Here is a 19,877-nt window from a genome sequence, read left to right on the forward strand (position 1 = left end):
GGATGAGGAGGGGGATGAGGATGGGGATGAGGATGAGGAGGGGGATGAGGATGGGGATAGAGATGGGGATGAAGATGAGGATGGGGATGGAGATGGGGGTGAAGATGAGGATGGGGATGGAGATGGGGATGAAGATGAGGATGGGGATGGGATGAGGATGGGGATGAAGATGGAGATGAGGATGAGAATGGGGATGGAGATGAGGATGGGGATGAGGATGGGGATGAGAATGGGGAACAGGATGGGGATGAGGATGGGGATGAGGATGAGGAGGGGGATGAGGATGGAGATGGGGGTGAAGATGAGGATGGGGATGGGGGTGAAGATGAGGATGGGGATGGAGATGAGGATGGGGATGGAGATGGGGGTGAGGATAGGGATGAGGATGGAGATAGAGATGAGGATGAGGATGGGGATGAAGATGGGGATAAGGATGGAGATGAGGATGGGGATGAAGATGGGGATGAGGATGAGGACGGGGATGGAGATGGGGGTGAGGATGAGGATGGGGATGAAGATGGGGGCGAGGATGAGGATGAAGATGGGGATGAGGATGGAGATGGAGCTGGGGATGAGGATGGGGATGGAAATGGGGTGAGGATGAGGATGGAGATGGGGATGAGGATGAGGATGGGGATGGAAATGGGGGTGAGGATGAGGATGGAGATGGGGGTGAGGATGAGGATGGGGATGGAAATGGGGGTGAGGATGAGGATGGGGATGGAAATGGGGGTGAGGATGAGGATGGAGATGGGGATGAGGATGAGGATGGAGATGAGGATGAGGATGGAGATGAGGATGGAGATGGGGATGAGGATGGAGATGAGGATGAGGATGGAGATGAGGATGGTGATGAGGATGAGGATGGAGATGAGGATGGGGATGAGGATGGGGATGAGGATGAGGATGGAGATGAGGATGGGGATGAGAATGAGGATGGGGATGAGGATGAGGATGGGGATGAGGAGGGAGATGAGGATGGGGATGAGGATGGGGATGAGGATGGGGATGAGGAGGGAGATGAGGATGGGGATGAGGATGGGGATGAGGATGGGGATGAGGATGGGGATGAGGATGGGGATGAGGAGGGAGATGAGGATGGGGATGAGCATGGGGATGAGGATGGGGATGAGGATGGAGATGAGGATGGGGATGAGCATGGGGATGAGGATGGGGATGAGGATGGAGATGAGGATGGGGATGAGGATGGGGATGAGGATGGAGATGAGGATGGGGATGAGCATGGGGATGAGGATGGGGATGAGGATGGAGATGAGGATGGGGATGAGCATGGGGATGAGGATGGGGATGAGGATGGGGATGAGGATGGAGATGAGGATGGGGATGAGAATGGGGATGAGGAGGGAGATGAGGATGGAGATGAGGATGGAGATGAGGATGAGGATGGAGATGAGGATGAGGATGAGGATGGAGATGAGGATGAGGATGGAGATGAGGATGAGGATGGAGATGAGGATGAGGATGAGGATGGAGATGGGGATGAGGATGGAGATGAGGATGAGGATGGAGATGAGGATGAGGATGAGGATGGAGATGAGGATGGAGATGAGGATGAGGATGGAGATGAGGATGGGGATGAGGATGAGGATGGAGATGAGGAGGGAGATGAGGATGGGGATGAGGATGGGGATGAGGATGAGGATGAGGATGGGGATGAGGATGGAGATGAGGATGGGGATGAGGATGGAGATGAGGATGGAGATGAGGATGAGGATGGAGATGAGGATGAGGATGGAGATGAGGATGAGGATGGAGATGAGGATGAGGATGGAGATGAGGATGAGGATGGAGATGAGGATGAGGATGAGGATGGAGATGAGGATGGAGATGAGGATGAGGATGGAGATGAGGATGGGGATGAGGATGAGGATGGAGATGAGGAGGGAGATGAGGATGGGGATGAGGATGGGGATGAGGATGAGGATGAGGATGGGGATGAGGATGGAGATGAGGATGGGGATGAGGATGGAGATGAGGATGGAGATGAGGATGAGGATGGAGATGAGGATGAGGATGAGGATGGAGATGAGGATGAGGATGGAGATGAGGATGGAGATGGGGATGAGGATGGAGATGAGGATGGAGATGAGGATGAGGATGGAGATGAGGATGGGGATGAGGATGAGGATGGAGATGAGGAGGGAGATGAGGATGGGGATGAGGATGGGGATGAGGATGGGGATGAGGATGGGGATGAGGATGGGGATGAGGATGAGGATGGAGATGAGGATGGAGATGAGGATGGAGATGAGGATGGAGATGAGGATGGGGATGGGGATGAGGATGGGGATGAGGATGGGGATGAGGATGGAGATGGGGATGAGGATGGAGATGAGGATGGAGATGGGGATGAGGATGGAGATGAGGATGGGGATGAGGATGAGGATGGGGATGAGGATGAGGATGGAGATGAGGATGAGGATGGAGATGAGGATGAGGATGGAGATGAGGATGAGGATGGAGATGAGGATGAGGATGAGGATGGAGATGAGGATGGGGATGAGGATGAGGATGGGGATGAGGATGGGGATGAGGATGGAGATGAGGATGGAGATGAGGATGGAGATGAGGATGGGGATGAGGATGGGGATGAGGATGAGGATGGAGATGAGGATGGGGATGAGGATGGGGATGAGGATGGGGATGAGGATGGGGATGAGGATGAGGATGGGGATGAGGATGAGGATGGGGATGAGGATGAGGATGGAGATGAGGATGAGGATGGAGATGAGGATGGGGATGAGGATGAGGATGGAGATGAGGATGGGGATGAGGATGGGGATGAGGATGGGGATGAGGATGGGGATGAGGATGAGGATGGGGATGAGGATGAGGATGGAGATGAGGATGAGGATGGAGATGAGGATGAGGATGGAGATGAGGATGAGGATGAGGATGGAGATGAGGATGGGGATGAGGATGGGGATGAGGATGGGGATGAGGATGGAGATGAGGATGGAGATGGGGATGAGGATGAGGATGGGGATGAGGATGGGGATGAGGATGAGGATGGAGATGAGGATGGGGATGAGGATGGGGATGAGGATGGGGATGAGGATGGGGATGAGGATGGGGATGAGGATGGAGATGAGGATGAGGATGAGGATGGAGATGAGGATGGGGATGAGGATGGAGATGAGGATGGGGATGAGGATGGGGATGAGGATGGAGATGAGGATGGGGATGAGGATGGAGATGAGGATGGGGATGAGGATGGAGATGAGGATGGGGATGAGGATGGAGATGAGGATGGGGATGAGGATGGGGATGAGGATGGGGATGGGGATGAGGATGAGGATGGAGATGAGGATGAGGATGAGGATGGAGATGAGGATGGGGATGAGGATGGGGATGAGGATGGGGATGAGGATGGGGATGAGGATGGGGATGAGGATGGAGATGAGGATGGAGATGGGGATGAGGATGAGGATGGGGATGAGGATGGGGATGAGGATGAGGATGGAGATGAGGATGGGGATGAGGATGGGGATGAGGATGGGGATGAGGATGGGGATGAGGATGGGGATGAGGATGGAGATGAGGATGGGGATGAGGATGGAGATGAGGATGGGGATGAGGATGGGGATGAGGATGGGGATGAGGATGGGGATGAGGATGGAGATGAGGATGAGGATGAGGATGGAGATGAGGATGGGGATGAGGATGGAGATGAGGATGGGGATGAGGATGGAGATGAGGATGGGGATGAGGATGGGGATGAGGATGGGGATGAGGATGGAGATGAGGATGGGGATGAGGATGGGGATGAGGATGGAGATGAGGATGGGGATGAGGATGGAGATGAGGATGGGGATGAGGATGGGGATGAGGATGGGGATGAGGATGAGGATGGGGATGAGGATGAGGATGGAGATGAGGATGAGGATGAGGATGGAGATGAGGATGGGGATGAGGATGGGGATGAGGATGAGGATGGGGATGAGGATGGGGATGAGGATGGGGATGAGGATGGGGATGAGGATGGAGATGAGGATGGGGATGAGGATGAGGATGGAGATGAGGATGGGGATGAGGATGGGGATGAGGATGGGGATGAGGATGGGGATGAGGATGGGGATGAGGATGAGGATGGGGATGAGGATGAGGATGGAGATGAGGATGAGGATGAGGATCGAGATGAGGATGGGGATGAGGATGGGGATGAGGATGGGGATGAGGATGGGGATGAGGATGAGGATGGGGATGAGGATGAGGATGGAGATGAGGATGAGGATGAGGATGGAGATGAGGATGGAGATGAGGATGAGGATGAGGATGGAGATGAGGATGAGGATGAGGATGGAGATGAGGATGGGGATGAGGATGGGGATGAGGATGAGGATGGGGATGAGGATGAGGATGGAGATGAGGATGAGGATGAGGATGGAGATGAGGATGGGGATGAGGATGGGGATGAGGATGGGGATGAGGATGAGGATGGGGATGAGGATGGAGATGAGGATGAGGATGAGGATGGAGATGAGGATGGAGATGAGGATGAGGATGAGGATGGAGATGAGGATGAGGATGAGGATGGAGATGAGGATGGGGATGAGGATGGGGATGAGGATGAGGATGGGGATGAGGATGAGGATGGAGATGAGGATGAGGATGAGGATGGAGATGAGGATGGGGATGAGGATGGGGATGAGGATGAGGATGGAGATGAGGATGAGGATGAGGATGGAGATGAGGATGGGGATGAGGATGGGGATGAGGATGGGGATGAGGATGAGGATGGGGATGAGGAGGGAGATGAGGATGGAGATGAGGATGAGGATGGGGATGAGGATGGGGATGAGGATGAGGATGGGGATGAGGATGGGGATGAGGATGGGGATGAGGATGAGGATGGCAGTGGCAATGGGGTGGACGTTGGGGTGGGGTGGGGGTAGAGAAGACAGTGGGAGAGCGATGTGGCAGGGGAGGGCTCAGGGGGAGGAAGGCTGTAGACTGAGCCCAAGAAGCTGCTCTGGCGGTGTGGAACGCAGCGCTGTACTTGGTCGAGGGAAGGGAAAGAGAAGGGCCAGAGGAAGGAAACAGCAGTTGCGTGCCAGGTGAAGCGGCCACACGCAGCCAGGGACTCCCAGGTGTGGACAGCTGCCTGGCTGTCTGCATCAGAGCCTCCCCCAGGAGACAGGAGGCGAGATGCGGAGTGGCATTTTCCTGGGACACGGTGACTGGGGACATGTTGATGGGGAGTGTGGGAGGCCTGGGCTGTCCGCGCTGTTATTAGCAGCGCCGCTGTGTCATCGTCCGTCCAACGGAAATCTGTTATTGTCTCATGAGCTTGATTAACTGTACATATTGCTAACACCTGCTCAGAAATATAACGAGGGAAGGGAACACAGCTCCCAATCAGGGTCTGCGTGGGTGGCGTGCGTGCCTCGGGTGCAGATCTCCAGGATGAGGGTGTGTGCGTGTGTGTTGGGGCGGGGAGCACTGTGCTGTGCAACGGACCCGGGGCAGGGTCTGGAAGGCCGGGCGCCAGCCTAGGCTGTGCCTCTGCCTTATGGCATCGCCGTAGGCAAATCCGTGCCTCTCCGTGACCTCAGTTGGCTTACCTGTAAAATGGAAAATCTAGGCCAGAGCTGTCCAGTAGAAATATAACATAAGCCACACATGTAAGTTTCCTAATAACAACATTCAGGAAAAAAAAAAAAAGGTGAACTTAATTTTAATGATGTATTTATTAAACCCAGCATACCTAAAATACGATCATGTCAATATGTAATCAATATAAAAATATTAATGGCATCTCTTACATTCTTTTTTAAGAATTAGGTCTTCAAAATTTGGTGTGCATTTTACACTTACAGCGCATGTGAACTTGAACAAGCCACATTCCAAGCGTTCACTAGCTACATGGGGTGCGTAGCTACTGCATGGGACAGCATAAGGTTAGGGCATTTTCCGGTCTCCTCACTGAACTGGGATTGCCCCAGAGGCGAAGACTATGTTTATTCTCCCAGTCCTTAGCAAGGAGACTCAAATAAAGAGTGTTAGGAAATCTCACTGCTAAGAAGTATAGTAATAAGTATTGGGAGCGCTTTCAAAACACCTTGCAGGTGCTACCAAATGAATTCTCACAAGTACCCTATCATTCCATTTTGCAGATGAGGAAACTGAGGCTTGGCGAGGTTAAGTAACTTGCCCAAGGTCACGCAACCAGTTAGCGGTACAGCTGCTATCTGAGCCCAGTCTCATCTGGAGCCCACACTCATAACCGTTGTCTTACACCCCCTCCCTGACCAGTGGTGCTGTGAGTAATATTAATTCAAATTGCCAGCCTGCACTGCAGGCATCTTAAAAGCATCACCACAGTTACTCGTCAAAACGGTCCTCTAGAGAAGGTTCTGGGACTCTGATGTGTTGGCTCAATGAAGATCAGAAGGAATGAAGGAGTGATGTTAAAGGTGCCGCCTACCTAGTTCTGAGCCTCTAGGGTACCTGCCCTCACAGGCCATGCCAGAGTTTTATGCTAAGCTCCACCTGGAGTGGTCGCTGCTCTTTGGGGCAACCTACAGCCACCCACAGGATCAGTTCCCGACGGAACTGGATGAGAAGGCGTCCATGGAAGTTGGGATGTGCCAGGTAGGTGAGCGTTCCCCGTGGCTAAAATACGCACTTAGATCTAAAGACACGGGAGGCTGGGGTGGCACAGCCTCACGTCGGGGTCCGGGGTCTGGAGCCAGACTGCCTCCGTCCACACCAGGGGTCCTCAAACTTTCTAAACAGGGGGCCAGTTCACTGTCCCTCAGACCGTGGGAGGGCCGTTGGAGAGGGCAGCGCACATTCCGCACATGCGCACTGTGGGCCCAGGACGAGTCGGCTGCTAAGCAGGACAGGCAGCGGCGGCAAAAACACCCTGCGGGCCAGATAAGTGTCCTCGGTGGGCCGCATGTGGCCCGTGGGCCGTAGTTTGAGGATGGCTGGTCCACACCCCGGCTCTACCTCACACTGGCTGCCTGCACCTGGGCACGTTGCTGCACCTCCTCAGTGTCTCCGTCTATTAAATGGGAGTAAATAAATCCCCCTCCTAGACCGAGGGTGAAGATGAAAAGAATTAACACTCGTTGCAAGCTCAGAACAGCTCCTGATTCATGGTGCTAGCCACTGTGGGTTCTTGTGCGGGCCCCAGGTTTTCAGCCGAGTTCTGGAAAAGTTAGATTGCAGAATCCGCAACTTCTAGGTAATCGAAGTGTTCTCCCCTTCTCGGAATTCTTACCCCACTCACCATCTGTTTTGTGCGATGGTACGCTTAATTACAATTCGCCATCTATTGTTCTCCCATTGTTTTCTGTTTGTCCTGCTTCTCTTGCCAACAGCATGTGGCGGCTGCCTGAATGAATGAATGACTCATACCTGGCTTCATTTCCCTAGGCCTTAAAATAGAGCTGCCGTGGGTCTGTCGCCCCCACCTGACTGTGAGCTTCTCAACACTTTATCTGTGTCATCCCCGGGCACCTACAGTGCGCACCTGGCATGGAGCCGGCACCTAGTAGGTGTCAGGAAATGTTTGTCGAATCTAATTAAACTTAACAGAGTGAAAACCCCCTGCAGGGAGGAAAGGCCCACGCCTCCTTGTTTTCCCTGCTTCCTGCCCGGCATGCGGCCCGAGGCCAGGTCAGCCGATGGGAGGAGCCTCTCTCCAGCGAGGTTCGAGGATCCTGGCTCCCGACCTGCTGCCTGGGAGGAGGTTGGGGAAATAATAGCAGAAGCCATAATAACAGCACGTTCCCGCCATATGCTAAGCCCATCCACGTCCATCAGCTGCTTTCCTCCTGCAAATGCGTTATCCCGTTTGACGAGTTGGGGAACTGAGGCTCCCCGGCTGGAATTCGGACCCAAGTGTGTTTATGGCCCAGGGAGTGGCCTTTCCAATACCCCACGGTGCCTGGGGGCACCGACGTTGGCAAACCGGAAGAGAGGTGAGCGGGAGGGAGGGACGGCCAACCCAAATAAGCCAACTTCGGGATAAGCCAACTTCGGGAAAGAAAGGGAGCAGGACTCCTGGCTCCAAATAGCAAACCCAGTCAGCTATGTCTTGCTCTCGACTGCCCCCACCCGAGTCTAAGCTGCCATCCTCTCTAGTCTAAATTTGCATTCTGTCTTTAGTAGTCTCTTCCAAATGCAAGTTGCATCACGTCCCTGCTCTTGCTTAAAACCTTCCGTGGCTCCCCATTGCTCTCAAGACAAAGAAGAAAAACTCATACCCAATGGCGTGGTTGTAAACCAGTTCTCTGGGGGCTGGGGCAGAGGGAAGGTGGGGGGAAAAGCCCTGATTTGTAGCAGTTGCTGATTTTCATGGTGTAAAGATACCTACTGTGACCTGTTAGCAACAGTTTAACAGCTGGTTCACGGAATTCCTGAAAATGTCACAGTCTGCTCCACCACTTGGAACCGGCTCCAGCATAACACTGGGAGTCACGGCTCCCTGTGGACATGCCACATGCTCTGTGCCCTGCCCATGCCCAGCCCCACTGGGCACCGCACTCCCCCTGGCCGGCCCCCAACCCAGCCAACCTGCCGCTGGACCTTTGCATGTGCTGTTCCTTCCACCTGCCGGGTAAATGCTGCCTACCGTTGCTCCCTGGGACCACACCCGAGCGTGACTTCTTCAGCAATGTCTTCCTGGAACTCCCAGGCTGGGGCAGGGTCCCCTAGACACACTGACACCTCCTGATGTCTCATGCACTGGACATGGACTCCTGGGGGCCTTCCCACTGGGCCCTAAGCCCCAGGGCAGGGCCCTTGTCTGTATTCCCAGCAAGGGACGTCATCCTCACTGCAGCGGTGACAACGGCACCCCCTGGAGTTGTGCGACACTTTCCCTTTCCCACCCCCAGCACTTAGCATGGGACCCGGCCCATCTTAGGTAATCACTGAACTCTTCCTGAATCTTCCAGCTGAGCCTTTGTCTTCCTGTGCTTCCCTTTTGGGCAGCTCCTCCCACCTCCATCGAAGTGGTGGCCGCGGACTCGCCAGCCCCCTTCAGCCGCTACCAAGCCCAGAACTTCACGCTGGTCTGCATCGTGTCCGGAGGGAAGCCGGCGCCCATGGTGAGTGCCCCGGGAGTGCCAGCCCCTCCCCAGGGTCTGCTGGGCCCCTCTGCTTGGTGGCTTTTCCAGCTGCAGGTGTCACCACTGTGCCCAGAGAGGGCGTGGCCTGCCGATGTTGACTCTGACCCTGTCTGCACTGGTCTGACCTGTTCACCCCCTGACCCGTCCAGGCATCCGTGCGCCCCTGTCACTCCCAGGGCCCCCATGCTGATACCCCACTTCTCCTGGGCGTGGAGTCCTAGACTTCAGGGCAGGGGTGGCCTTCTGGGAGCCCAGCGTCTGGTACACCCCACCCCAGTAACCGAGCGGAAGGCAGACACACGAGAAGGGCCCAGAGAGGGACGGGACGTGTCCGGAGTCACCGTGGCATTCCCGACAGAGCCGGGCTCCAGTCCCTGTCCGCAGGCTCTCAGTTCACTGCTCCTCCCAGGAGCCCCCCAGAAAGCAAGAGAGGAAGGAAGGAAGTGAGGGAGGGAGGAAGGGAAGGAGGGAGAGGGGAGGGAGGGAAGGAATGCCTCGCGTGGCTCACGTTTATGAGACCCAGCCTGAGGGTCTGCAGAGGGGGCTTCTGGTCCTGGCCCTGCCACACCCACTGAGTGACAGGGAGCAGGCTGGCCCCTCCCCCACCGCTGCTTCTCAGTTTCTGTAAGGGGGCTGAGGCTGGACAACATTTCAAAGTGAAGGGAGGCACAGGCACCCTCGCTGGTACCTGAAGCACCTCTGTGGAACTCTTGGGGTTCCATGGGACCCATCTGGGGAACCTGTGGGCTGCATACCTCTGAGGACCCTTTGGTTAGGGCTTGTTATAATACTTTGGGTTTGGGCCCGTGAGTTCCATCCATTACTAGGATTTAGCAGGGGGTCAAATAGAGCGTTGGGGACATAGGGTCCCGGTTCAAGATGGGGGGCGAAGGGTTCCACCCGTTCCAGACCTGACGGTCTCACAGGCCTGGCCCAGTGGGGTGACCTCGGGAAAACAGGCCAGTCCTGCCTCAGGACCTAGGGCCAGAGAGACCAGCTGCCAAGGACAGGGCAGCAAATGGGCATGCAGGGCTCAGCACAGGGCAGCAGACAGTGCACAGGCACAGGTGGGCAGTGAGTAGGCACACTGAGGCTAGTCGTTGTCCCTAGGAAAGAGATGGAAAAAAGTAGCTTCAAAGCCACCAATTATGGCCAGGCATGGTGGCTCACACCTATAATCCTAGCACTCTGGGAGGCCGAGGCGGGAGGAGCACTTGAGCTCAGGAGTTCAAGACTAGCCTGAGCAAGAGCAAGATCCTGTCTCTGCAAAAAATAGAAAAATTAACCGGGCATGGTGGTGCATGCCTGTAGTCCCAGCTACTTGGGAGGCTGAGGCAGGAGGATCGCTTGAACCCAGGAGTTTGAGGTTGCTGTGAGCTAGGCTGACACCACAGCACTCTACTCAGGACTCTGAGAAAGAAAGAAAGAAAGAAAGAAAGAGAGAAAGAGAGAAAGAGAGAAAGAGAGAGGGAGAGAGGGAGAGAGGGAGAGAGGGAGGGAGGGAGGGAAGAAGAAAGAAAGAAAGAAAGAAAGAAAGAAAGAAAGAAAGAAAGAAAGAAAGAAAGAAAGAAAGAAAGAAAGAAAGAAAAGAGAGGAAAGAAGAAAGGAAAGAAGGGAGGAAGGAAGGAAGGAAGGGAGGGAGGGAGGGAGGGAGGGAGGGAGGGAGGGAGGGAGGGAAGAAAGAAAGAAAGAAAGAAAGAAAGAAAGAAAGAAAGAAGAAAGGAAAGAAGGGAGGAAGGAAGGAAGGAAGGAAGGAAGGGAGGGAGGGAGGGAGGGAGGGAGGGAGGGAGGAAAGAAAGAAAGAAAGAAAGAAAGAAAGAAAGAAAGAAAGAAAGAAAGAAAGAAAGAAAGAAAGAAAGAAAGAAAAGAAGAAAGGAAAGAAGGGAGGAAGGAAGGAAGGAAGGAAGGAAGGAAGGAAGGAAGGAAGGAAGGAAGGAAGGAAGGAAGGAAGGAAGGAAGGAAGGAAGGAAGGAAAGTAGGAAGGGAGGGAGGGAGGGAGGGAGGGAAAGAAAGCCGCCAATATTGAAAGCAGAACATGGCCTCAGATTTTCCCCTTTAGAGCCCATAAAGAGGTCTGATCTCCCTAAAATCAGGGAAGCTGGTCTTCCCCAAAGAAAACCTCCTTTCCTGGGAGTCACAAAGGAAGGCTCTCACAGCCGTGGGCGGCGGGAAGACTCTCCCACCCGTCCTGCTCGCCTGTGCTGCCATTTAAGACGTGTCAATAAAATATTTAGAAACATATATATATTCATGTGTGTGCATGAAAGATCCCCATCTCCCCAAAGCCCAGACATCTTATGTTTGCCTGAGACGTCAGAACTTTAAAGAAATCTTTGATACAAATTACAAATCTGCTTTTAAAGCGCTTTTCAAAAAAAAGAAAAAAGAGAAGAGAGGATAGAGAAACCCGAAGCAGGCTATTAAGAGCATGAGAGATCCTGCGTTGGCGTTATGCACCGGCCGCGCCTCTGCAGCCCACGCTCCATTCCCGTCTTCCCCACCCCCCCTCCTGCCCCAACCCCTGCCTCCCAGAGACCTGCTTCCTGCTCTTCCCTCCTGTCTCCTATCGATTTACTTATCAAAAAATGCACCCAATCCCCAACAGGCCTCTGGGCACATGTACCAAAATAAAAAGACAGCAAATTAAATTAAATGGCGCCTCTCAAAACTTGAATTTCCCATTATCAGGGAAAGCAAGGAGATGTTTGCCTTCGCCTCCTCCAGGCACCTAGCTTCCTCCCCCACGCACACCTGTTTTTCCCTCCCGTCTCCAAAACACGCGCCCGCAACGCGCCCGCAACGCGCCCGCAACGCGCACGCAAACACAGATCCTTTCTTCCTGCGTCCTCTTCTGACACCTCATCTCAGCACCGGCGCCATCCACTCCTCTCACATCCACACGCCCCCGCCATGGGCATGGGCCACCCACCCCCGCGGGGCCTGGGCGACGCCACCGTGGCACAGTCCCAGGCCCCTGTCCCCCGTGGCACAGTCCCAGGCCCCTGTCCACCGTGGCACAGTCCCAGGCCCCTGTCCCCTGCATTGTTTCACTGCAGCATCCAGCAGCCCCATGAAGCAGGGGCTGCTTTTTCCCCTTTACAAGGGAGGAAACTGAGGCTCAAAAATTCTCACTAGTTGGTAAATGATGAGGGTTGGGCTCAGCCTCTGCCGCCAGGGACTGCGTGTGTCCCACCGTACCACGGTGGCCCATAGTTCTTGGGGGTGCTGGAGGGAAGGGAATGGGGTAAGGAGGTCCCCCTAGATGACAGCCAGGAGGAGAAGGCTCCAGAAGAACTAGCACCCTGTGGCCAGTTCATCGGAGAGCCCATTGGCAGGTCACGGTCATTTGCACAGAATCTTTTCCCACACCCTCCTTGCAATTTCAGGTTTATTTCAAGCGAGACGGGGAGCCCATCGATGCCGTGCCCCTATCGGAGCCCCCGGCTGCGAGCTCTGGCCCCCTCCAGGACAGCAGGCCCTTCCGCAGCCTCCTACACCGGGACCTGGACGACACCAAGATGCAGAAGTCACTGTCCCTCCTGGACGGCGAAAACCGGGGTGGGCGGCCCTACACGGAGCGCCCCGCCCGCAGCCTGACCCCGGATCCCAGCGTCCTCCTGCAGCCAACCACGGAGAACATCCCAGAGACGGTCGTGAGCCGCGAGTTCCCCCGCTGGGTCCACAGCGCCGAGCCCATCTACTTCCTGCGCCACAGCCGCACCCCGGGCAGCGACGGCACCGTGGAGGTGCGCGCCCTGCTCACCTGGACCCTCAACCCGCAGATCGACAACGAGGCCCTCTTCAGCTGCGAGGTCAAGCACCCGGCGCTGTCCATGCCCATGCAGGCAGAGGTCACGCTGGGTAAGGCGTGGGGGCCTTCTGCAGGGTCCCCGCGGACCTGGGGGGCCTTGGCACAGGGCCTTGGCACAGGGCCCTGGGCTGCTGGCAGGTGGGGAGACGGGGAGGAGACGGAGCGAACCGGAGGTAGAGTCAGCACGGAGGGTGGGGTCGGGCTCTTCAGGAGGTTTGCTGAGTTGGATTGGAGGATACGGGAGGTTCCTGGAGGTCAGCGGAGTTGCTGGAGGTTGCCGGGTAGGGTCAGGCACACAGGAGGTCGGGAGAGTTTGCATAGTTGGGACAAAGAACACGGAAAGTCGGAGAAATTTGCTGGATCAGTGTTAAAAACAGAGGCGGTTTCCTAGGTTGAAAATGAAGCCAGGGGGTCCCAGGGAGGTTTGCCGGGCACGTGCAGACACAAGAGTCAGGTTGAAGGGCGGGCTGCCGAGTCAAGCCAGGAACACGGAAGGGCAGAGTGAGGACCGGGGCAGGCCGAGGGGATGCTCTGAGTCAGTGTCAGGGACACAGGAGGTCAGGGGAAGTTTGTCGCGTCAGGGAGAGGAGCGTGGGAGGTCGTAGAAAGGTCAGGGAGGGTTTTCTAGATCACAGTTGGGAGTAGCAGGGTGACAAGGAGGTTTTCAGGATGAAATATGAGACCAGAGGACCAGGGGACAGTTGCTAGGTAACGGGCATGAATCTGGGAGGCTGTAGACCTGCTGGCCCTGGGTCGGGAATACTGAAGGTTATAGGAAGCTCTGCCAGGTTGGGGTCAGGAACACATAGGATATGGGAGGATGTCACTCTGGCCCACACATTCTTTTTTCTTTTCTTTTCTTTTTTGGAGACAGAGTCTTGCTCTGTCACCAAAGCTAGAGTACAGTGGCATCATCATAGCTCAAACTCCTGGGCTCAAGTGATCTTCCTGTCTCAGCCTCCCAAGTAGCTGGGACTACAGGCATGCGCCACCAACACACCTAGCTAATTTTTCTATTTTTAGTAGAAATGGGGTCTCGCTCTTGATCAGGCTGATCTCGAACTCCTGAGCTCAAGCGCTCCTCCCACCTCAGCCTCCCAGAGTGCTAGGATTACAGGTGTGAGCCACCATGCCCAGCCTATACTTTTAAGTACAGTGAAGACCCTGCCATTGTGGATAGGTGGGAGGTGGGCGAATGGGAAATGGGACACCCAGGGCCAGCTCAGCCTGAGAACCCAATCCCTGTCTGATCTGCTTCCTCTGCCTGCAGCACACCAGCTCGGGACACCCCAATGCAGTTCCCTAAGAACTGACTCCCTCCCCCATATACTTCTCCTTGATGGTTCAGGGCAGGAGAGGGGTGGTGTGGAATCTTCTCTACCACAACCATATGAGACACATGGAGCTGGGTGTTTGCATCACTGTGTGGTGACATGGGGGGTGGACACAGTGACCTGCACTGGTCCTTTCTGCCCATGTCCCTTTGCACCCTGATCTTCAGCCCCCAGAGGCTCTTCCTGGAGCCTCAGCTGCCTGGGCTTGGCCCCCGAGACTCCTATGGATGGATGCAAGGGGCCCACATCAGGGTTCCAGAGGACTTCTCTGTTTTTAGCTGGACCACCAGGAAACCCAACACCTCCTCAGCACCAAAAGCAAGGAGAAGGATTTCATACACACACACACACACACACACACACACATATATGTGTGTATATATGTGTGTGTGTGTGTGTGTGTATATACATATATATATATAGTACCTACTATGTGCCAGGAACATTTGCAAGGATCATCTCATTCAATCCTCACAAGTACAAGTTTACCATGTCATCCCATTTCACAGTGGAGCAAAACTGAGGCTGAAGTTGGGGGAGTCCCTTGTCCTGAGTCACTAACGTGTATGTAGCAGAGCTGGGATTTCAAGCCAGGTCCCTTGGTGCCTTCTCCACTCCTTGCAGTGCCAGCCACTGAACTCACCAGCCCCAGCACCCAGGCAAATCTATCTGGGAGACACATAGATAGATAGGGATGACCTCGGGGCACAGACTCCTATCATCTGACGAGGCCTTTGAAGATCAGGCCAATGAGGGTCCGGGCATGTCGTCCTGCAAGGAGCTTTTGCTCCTGCCGTTCCCTTGCAGGGATGCCCTTCCCAGCTCAAATGCCAACCCCTCCTCCGGGAAGCTTCTCTGACTCTCCCCGAATCCTTCCAGCTGAATGATGTGCCTCTTCTGAATTCCTGTCTTGCTGGGTTTGCACCTTCCTTGGGATCTGGACACAGATGCCTGGTCGTCCTGGGACCCATCTCAGCAGATGGCAGCTACATTCTTCCCACTGATTAGACCACAAACACTGGAGTCCCCCACTTTTCCCATTCTTTTCTCATATTCCACACCCAAACCATCCTCCGGTCCTGCAGCTCAGCCTCAGAGCACATCCCCAGTCTGCCACGTGTCACCGTTTCCACTCCGGCCACCCAATCCAAGCCCCATCGATTCATGCCTGGATTATTAGAGCAGCCTCCAACCTGGCCCTGCTGCCTCCACTTTTGCCCTATTCTATTTTCCACCCTGATTGATCTACTTAAAATATAAATCAGATCACAACACTCATACACTCCCACCCAAAACCTCCCAACGGTAGACAAATAGATTGATAGAACGAACTGGAGTCCAGAAATAGACCACACACAGTCAATTGATTTTTGACAAAGACCCCAGGGCTGTTCAATGAGGAGAGAGAAGTCTTCTTAACAAATGGCCCTGAAACCGCTGAATACGCGTAAGGAAAAATTGAACCTGGACCCCCTACCTTGCGCACACACAAAAATTAATTTGAAATGCATCACAGAATTAAATGTAAAAGCCAGCATCAGGAAGCTTCTAGAACAAAACATAGAAAAAATATGTCTGTGACCTTGGGGCAGCAAGGATTTCTTAAAACAGTCACAAAAACCACTAAATGAAAAATTGAAAATTGGTAAATTGGATTTAATTAAAATTCAAATCTGCTCTTAAGAAGCCCTCTTTAAGAAAAATGAAAGACAAGCTATACAAAGAGAGAAAATGCTCTCAATACGCTTATCTGACAAAGTGCTTGTATCCAGAATGTAAAAAGAGCTACTAAAAATCAGTAACATAAGACAACCTAATTTTGCCAGGTGTAGTGGCTCGTGCCTGTAGAGCCTGCTACTTGGGAGGCTGAGGCAGGAGGATAGCTTGAGCCCAGGAGTTGGAGGCTGCAGTGAGCTCTGATCATGCCACTGCACCCCAGCCTGGGCGACAGACCAAGACACTGTCTCTTAAAAAAGAAAAAAAAAAATAACCCAATTTTCTAAAAAAGGAGACATACAAATGACCAATAAACATATAAAAAAGTGTACACCGTTGTTAGTCATCAGAGAAATGAAGATTAAAACCTCAATGAGAAACCATCTCACATCCATTAGACTGGCTAAGATTTTGAAAACTGACAATACCAAATGTTGACAAGGATGTAGAATAATCAGAATCCTCATGCATTGCTGAGGTACTACTCTAAAATGGTACTACTGCTTTGGAAAACTGGCAGTTTCTTACAAAGATAAAAATACTCCTACTCAATGATCCAACAATTCCACCCCTAAGTATTTACCCAAAAGGAATGAAAACATATGTCCACAAAGACTTAGCATGAGTGTTCACAGCAGCTTTATTCAGAACAACAATGACAAAAAAAAAAAAACTCTGTAAATATCTATATGTCCATAATTAGAAAAATGGACAAATTTGTGGTATATTCATGTAATGAAATCCATTTATCAATACAAGGGAATGCACTTGTGTTGCACGCATCAACACGGATGGAGTTTAAAAACATGCTGACAGCGAAGAGTACTGACTGTGCAAGTGCTTTTATGTGAAATTCTAGACAAGAAAACAAACCTCTGTTGATGGAAATCAGAATGGTGCTTACCTATGGAGAGTGGAAATTGGCGTAAGGGAACCCCCTGGAGTGACGGGAATTTTCCAGAGTTTGATTGAGGTGGTGGTTACGCAGGCATTCACATTTATTAAAATTTGTCAAATCGTGCACTTGAGAACAGTGCATGTTGCTCTAGGTAAATTTTATCACAACTTTAAAATATATGGAGCACTGATTTTTTAAAAAAGAACTCGTTCTTCACCTCTAAAACCAAATCCCAATGCCCTACTCGGCTTCCAAGGTGCTTATCTTCTAAAAACTCTTCCCGTTGCTCAGTCTGCTTCAACCTCAGACTTCCCCAGGAACCTCTGCTTCCTCATTTTTCCCTAAAGACACCGAGCTCAAGCCCATCTCCATGACTTTGAACTGGCTTTCCCTTCTGGCTAGAACAATCTTTCCCCGCATGCTCTCATTTCTTCCTTCATTCAGGCCTCTGCTCACATCTAGGGTCCTTCCTTGAACACTCTTATCTAAAACAACCTCTTCCTCTGGCCCCTTCAACCGCTTCTCTTGCTCCATTTTCTTGCATAGCACTCGTCTCCACCGGTAAGTATGTTCTATATCTCCTTACTGTCTGGGACCCCCAAAGAATTTAAGTGCATGTGAGCAGGGTCTGCGCCTGCCTTCTTCACATGGTGCAGGGCTCAGGGCAATCCCTAATATATTACTTGCTTAGTAATTAATTAATACTTTTCTGGGTCATTGTGAAGAGTTAGTGAGGCAGTGCATACAAAGCGCTTAGCACAGTGGCAAGAGTAAGTATTGGGGAAATATAAGCTACTACTGTTGTTCATCATTGTATCCCCAACCTAGTGAATGATGCAAATTAGGTATATAATAAAGAATTAGGTGGAAAGAGCAGATGAGTGAATGCAGTGAGTGAATAAGTGGGTATGTTCATGGGTAGGTGTGTGTATGTATGTTTGGATGGATGGATGGATGGATGGATGGATGGATGGATGGATGGATGGATGGGTGTTTGGATGCATGGATGCATGGGTGGGTGGGTGGGTGAGTGGTTGTCTTAGCGAACATCCAGAATTCGCTGGAAGCCTAGAGGAGCTTTTCCTTGAGATTTCCCAGTGATATCTGTAGATCAGGATGCTCAGGGGAGGTGAGCAAGGGGCATATACAAGCAGGGTCGTTGCATTCTCAGAGCAGGTGGGCATCACTTTGCATCTCATCACTCCACCCCATTGTGATCTTCAGAGCATCTCCTCAAGCAGGGGTGGCCTACCCTCCCCATTTACAGATAAAAAATTTGAGACCCAACAAGTTGAACTGACTCATCCAAGTCCTGCAACCAGCGAGTGGAGGGCGGGGCCTCAGTCTTGGACCTCTGGAGCCCTGCTCCGTCCGTGTGCCCAGGGGTGGAGAGGACGAGAGCCCAGAGGCTGACGACATTCCTTTTGGGTGCTCTCGGGTGCAGTGTTCTGTGCTCTCGGTGCTGTGTTCTGGGGGCAGGATGAGGGCCCGGCTTTGACAATCAGGAGCTGCTCCTGGGGCTGGGGGGGGAGCGTGGGAGGCCGACAGCAGCTGGCTTGGCTTCCGGAAGCAGCATCTCCATGCGAGTGAGAGGGCTGTCAGGGGCCATTTGCCAGGAGGCGCTTGTCTGTCAGGAGAGAGCTCAAGGAAGCGAGGGAAAAGCAGCCCCCTCTGCCGCCCACCCACCCTCTGTGCCCCTCGGGGTCCCCTCTGTGCAGTCACAGCTGCCCAGACGGGAGACAGCACCCGGCTCCGCCTATCCACCGCCCTGGGCTCCAAGCCTCCCTCTGACAAGGGAGGGAGGCTGGCTCCTGTCAGCCCAATGTCAAGTCTGGCTTCTGCCACCTCCTTGCAGTGTGACCTTGGACAGGCCATCGCCGACCTGGAGGGCCAGTTTGTGGCCTGCAAAATGGGTTTCAGTGTGACCTGCCTCAGTGTGACTGTCCTAAAACAGAGCCTAGTGCGTGTTCCGCATGTGATAAATGTTGGTTTCCTCTCCCCTCCCGACCAGCGACCATCGGGCCCAGGCCTGAAGGGTTAGGAGGGGCCTGTAGAGAGCAGGGCAGGGATCGGACCTGCAGGGGAAGGGCGTCCACCCTGGCTCTCCCAGGTCCAGCCGCCTCCTGGATGGAGTGCCCTTTGGCGCCCTCTGCTGGTCAAGTTCCTTGGCCACTCTAAGCCTTCATTTCCTCATGGGGACATCTCGAAAGACGGGCCCACTACATGGGGTCATGCATAAGGTGCTCAATAAAGGGGTTCACTTTTAGGAGGTGCCCGACAGGTGTCAGTCAGCCAGCACAGCCACCCTCTCCTGATGCTCCTAACGGCCCAGCGTGGTGGGCGGGCAGGGGCATCATAACCGTTCCCTTTGTGCATCTGGGCAAGCTCGGGGGAGCGGTCATCCAAGGACACGCAGAATAGCCTGGAACTCCGCCCTCCGTCTCCCAGGCCAGCGCTCCTTCCACGCAGCTGGCGGCCGCCCTGGCCTTCCCCGCCTTTCTTTCCCCTCCACGCAGACCCGGCTCTTCTCACGGACACTTCACTCCGCCCCTGTGGCATTTCAGATGTGTCGCTCATGGTTTAATTAATAGTCCTTTGGTCGCATTCTCAGAGAGTGGCATTGGCAGGGCCTGGGAGACCACCCCCATGTGCTGGCCGCTCTGATTTCTGCTCTGACAGCTCTGAGTGGGAAGGAGAGGCTGGGGCACCAGGCAACCCCCAGGGCAGCCCCAGGGCCCAGGGACAAAGCCTTTCCCCTCTGCCGCCCGCCCCTGGGAGAGGTTTGCAGAGAGCAGCACAGAGCATGGCAGGCCAGACAACGCCCTCACACCTCCTCCAGCCCTGGAAGCTCTACGGGACCTGTCCCCGGCCCCGTTCCCTCCCTGGCCGCCTCCGTGCCCTGCCCTGGCCTGAACATTCCTCATGAGCTTCACATCTCAGCTTAAATGTCACCTCCTTGGAGGAGACACCCTGACGACCACATCTCTGAACGTCACCCACTAACTCCCCGCCCC

At 53.7% G+C, this 19,877-nt stretch overlaps 1 protein-coding gene across 2 annotated transcripts in view; it reads left to right on the top strand.

The window, feature by feature from the left end:
* IGSF21 (immunoglobin superfamily member 21) overlaps window positions 1-19,877 on the top strand; it is a 241,910-nt gene that overhangs the window by 218,882 nt on the left and 3,151 nt on the right. For both annotated transcript variants that reach the window (XM_075994506.1, XM_075994512.1), the window contains 2 exons: window positions 8,968-9,083; window positions 12,491-12,965. In XM_075994506.1, coding sequence (XP_075850621.1) covers window positions 8,968-9,083; window positions 12,491-12,965 — 591 coding nt within the window. The remainder of the gene's footprint in view (window positions 1-8,967; window positions 9,084-12,490; window positions 12,966-19,877) is intronic.

This window comes from Microcebus murinus, chromosome 2 (assembly GCF_040939455.1).
Source record: "Microcebus murinus isolate Inina chromosome 2, M.murinus_Inina_mat1.0, whole genome shotgun sequence".
In the NCBI taxonomy this organism is placed as follows: Eukaryota; Metazoa; Chordata; class Mammalia; order Primates; family Cheirogaleidae; genus Microcebus; species Microcebus murinus.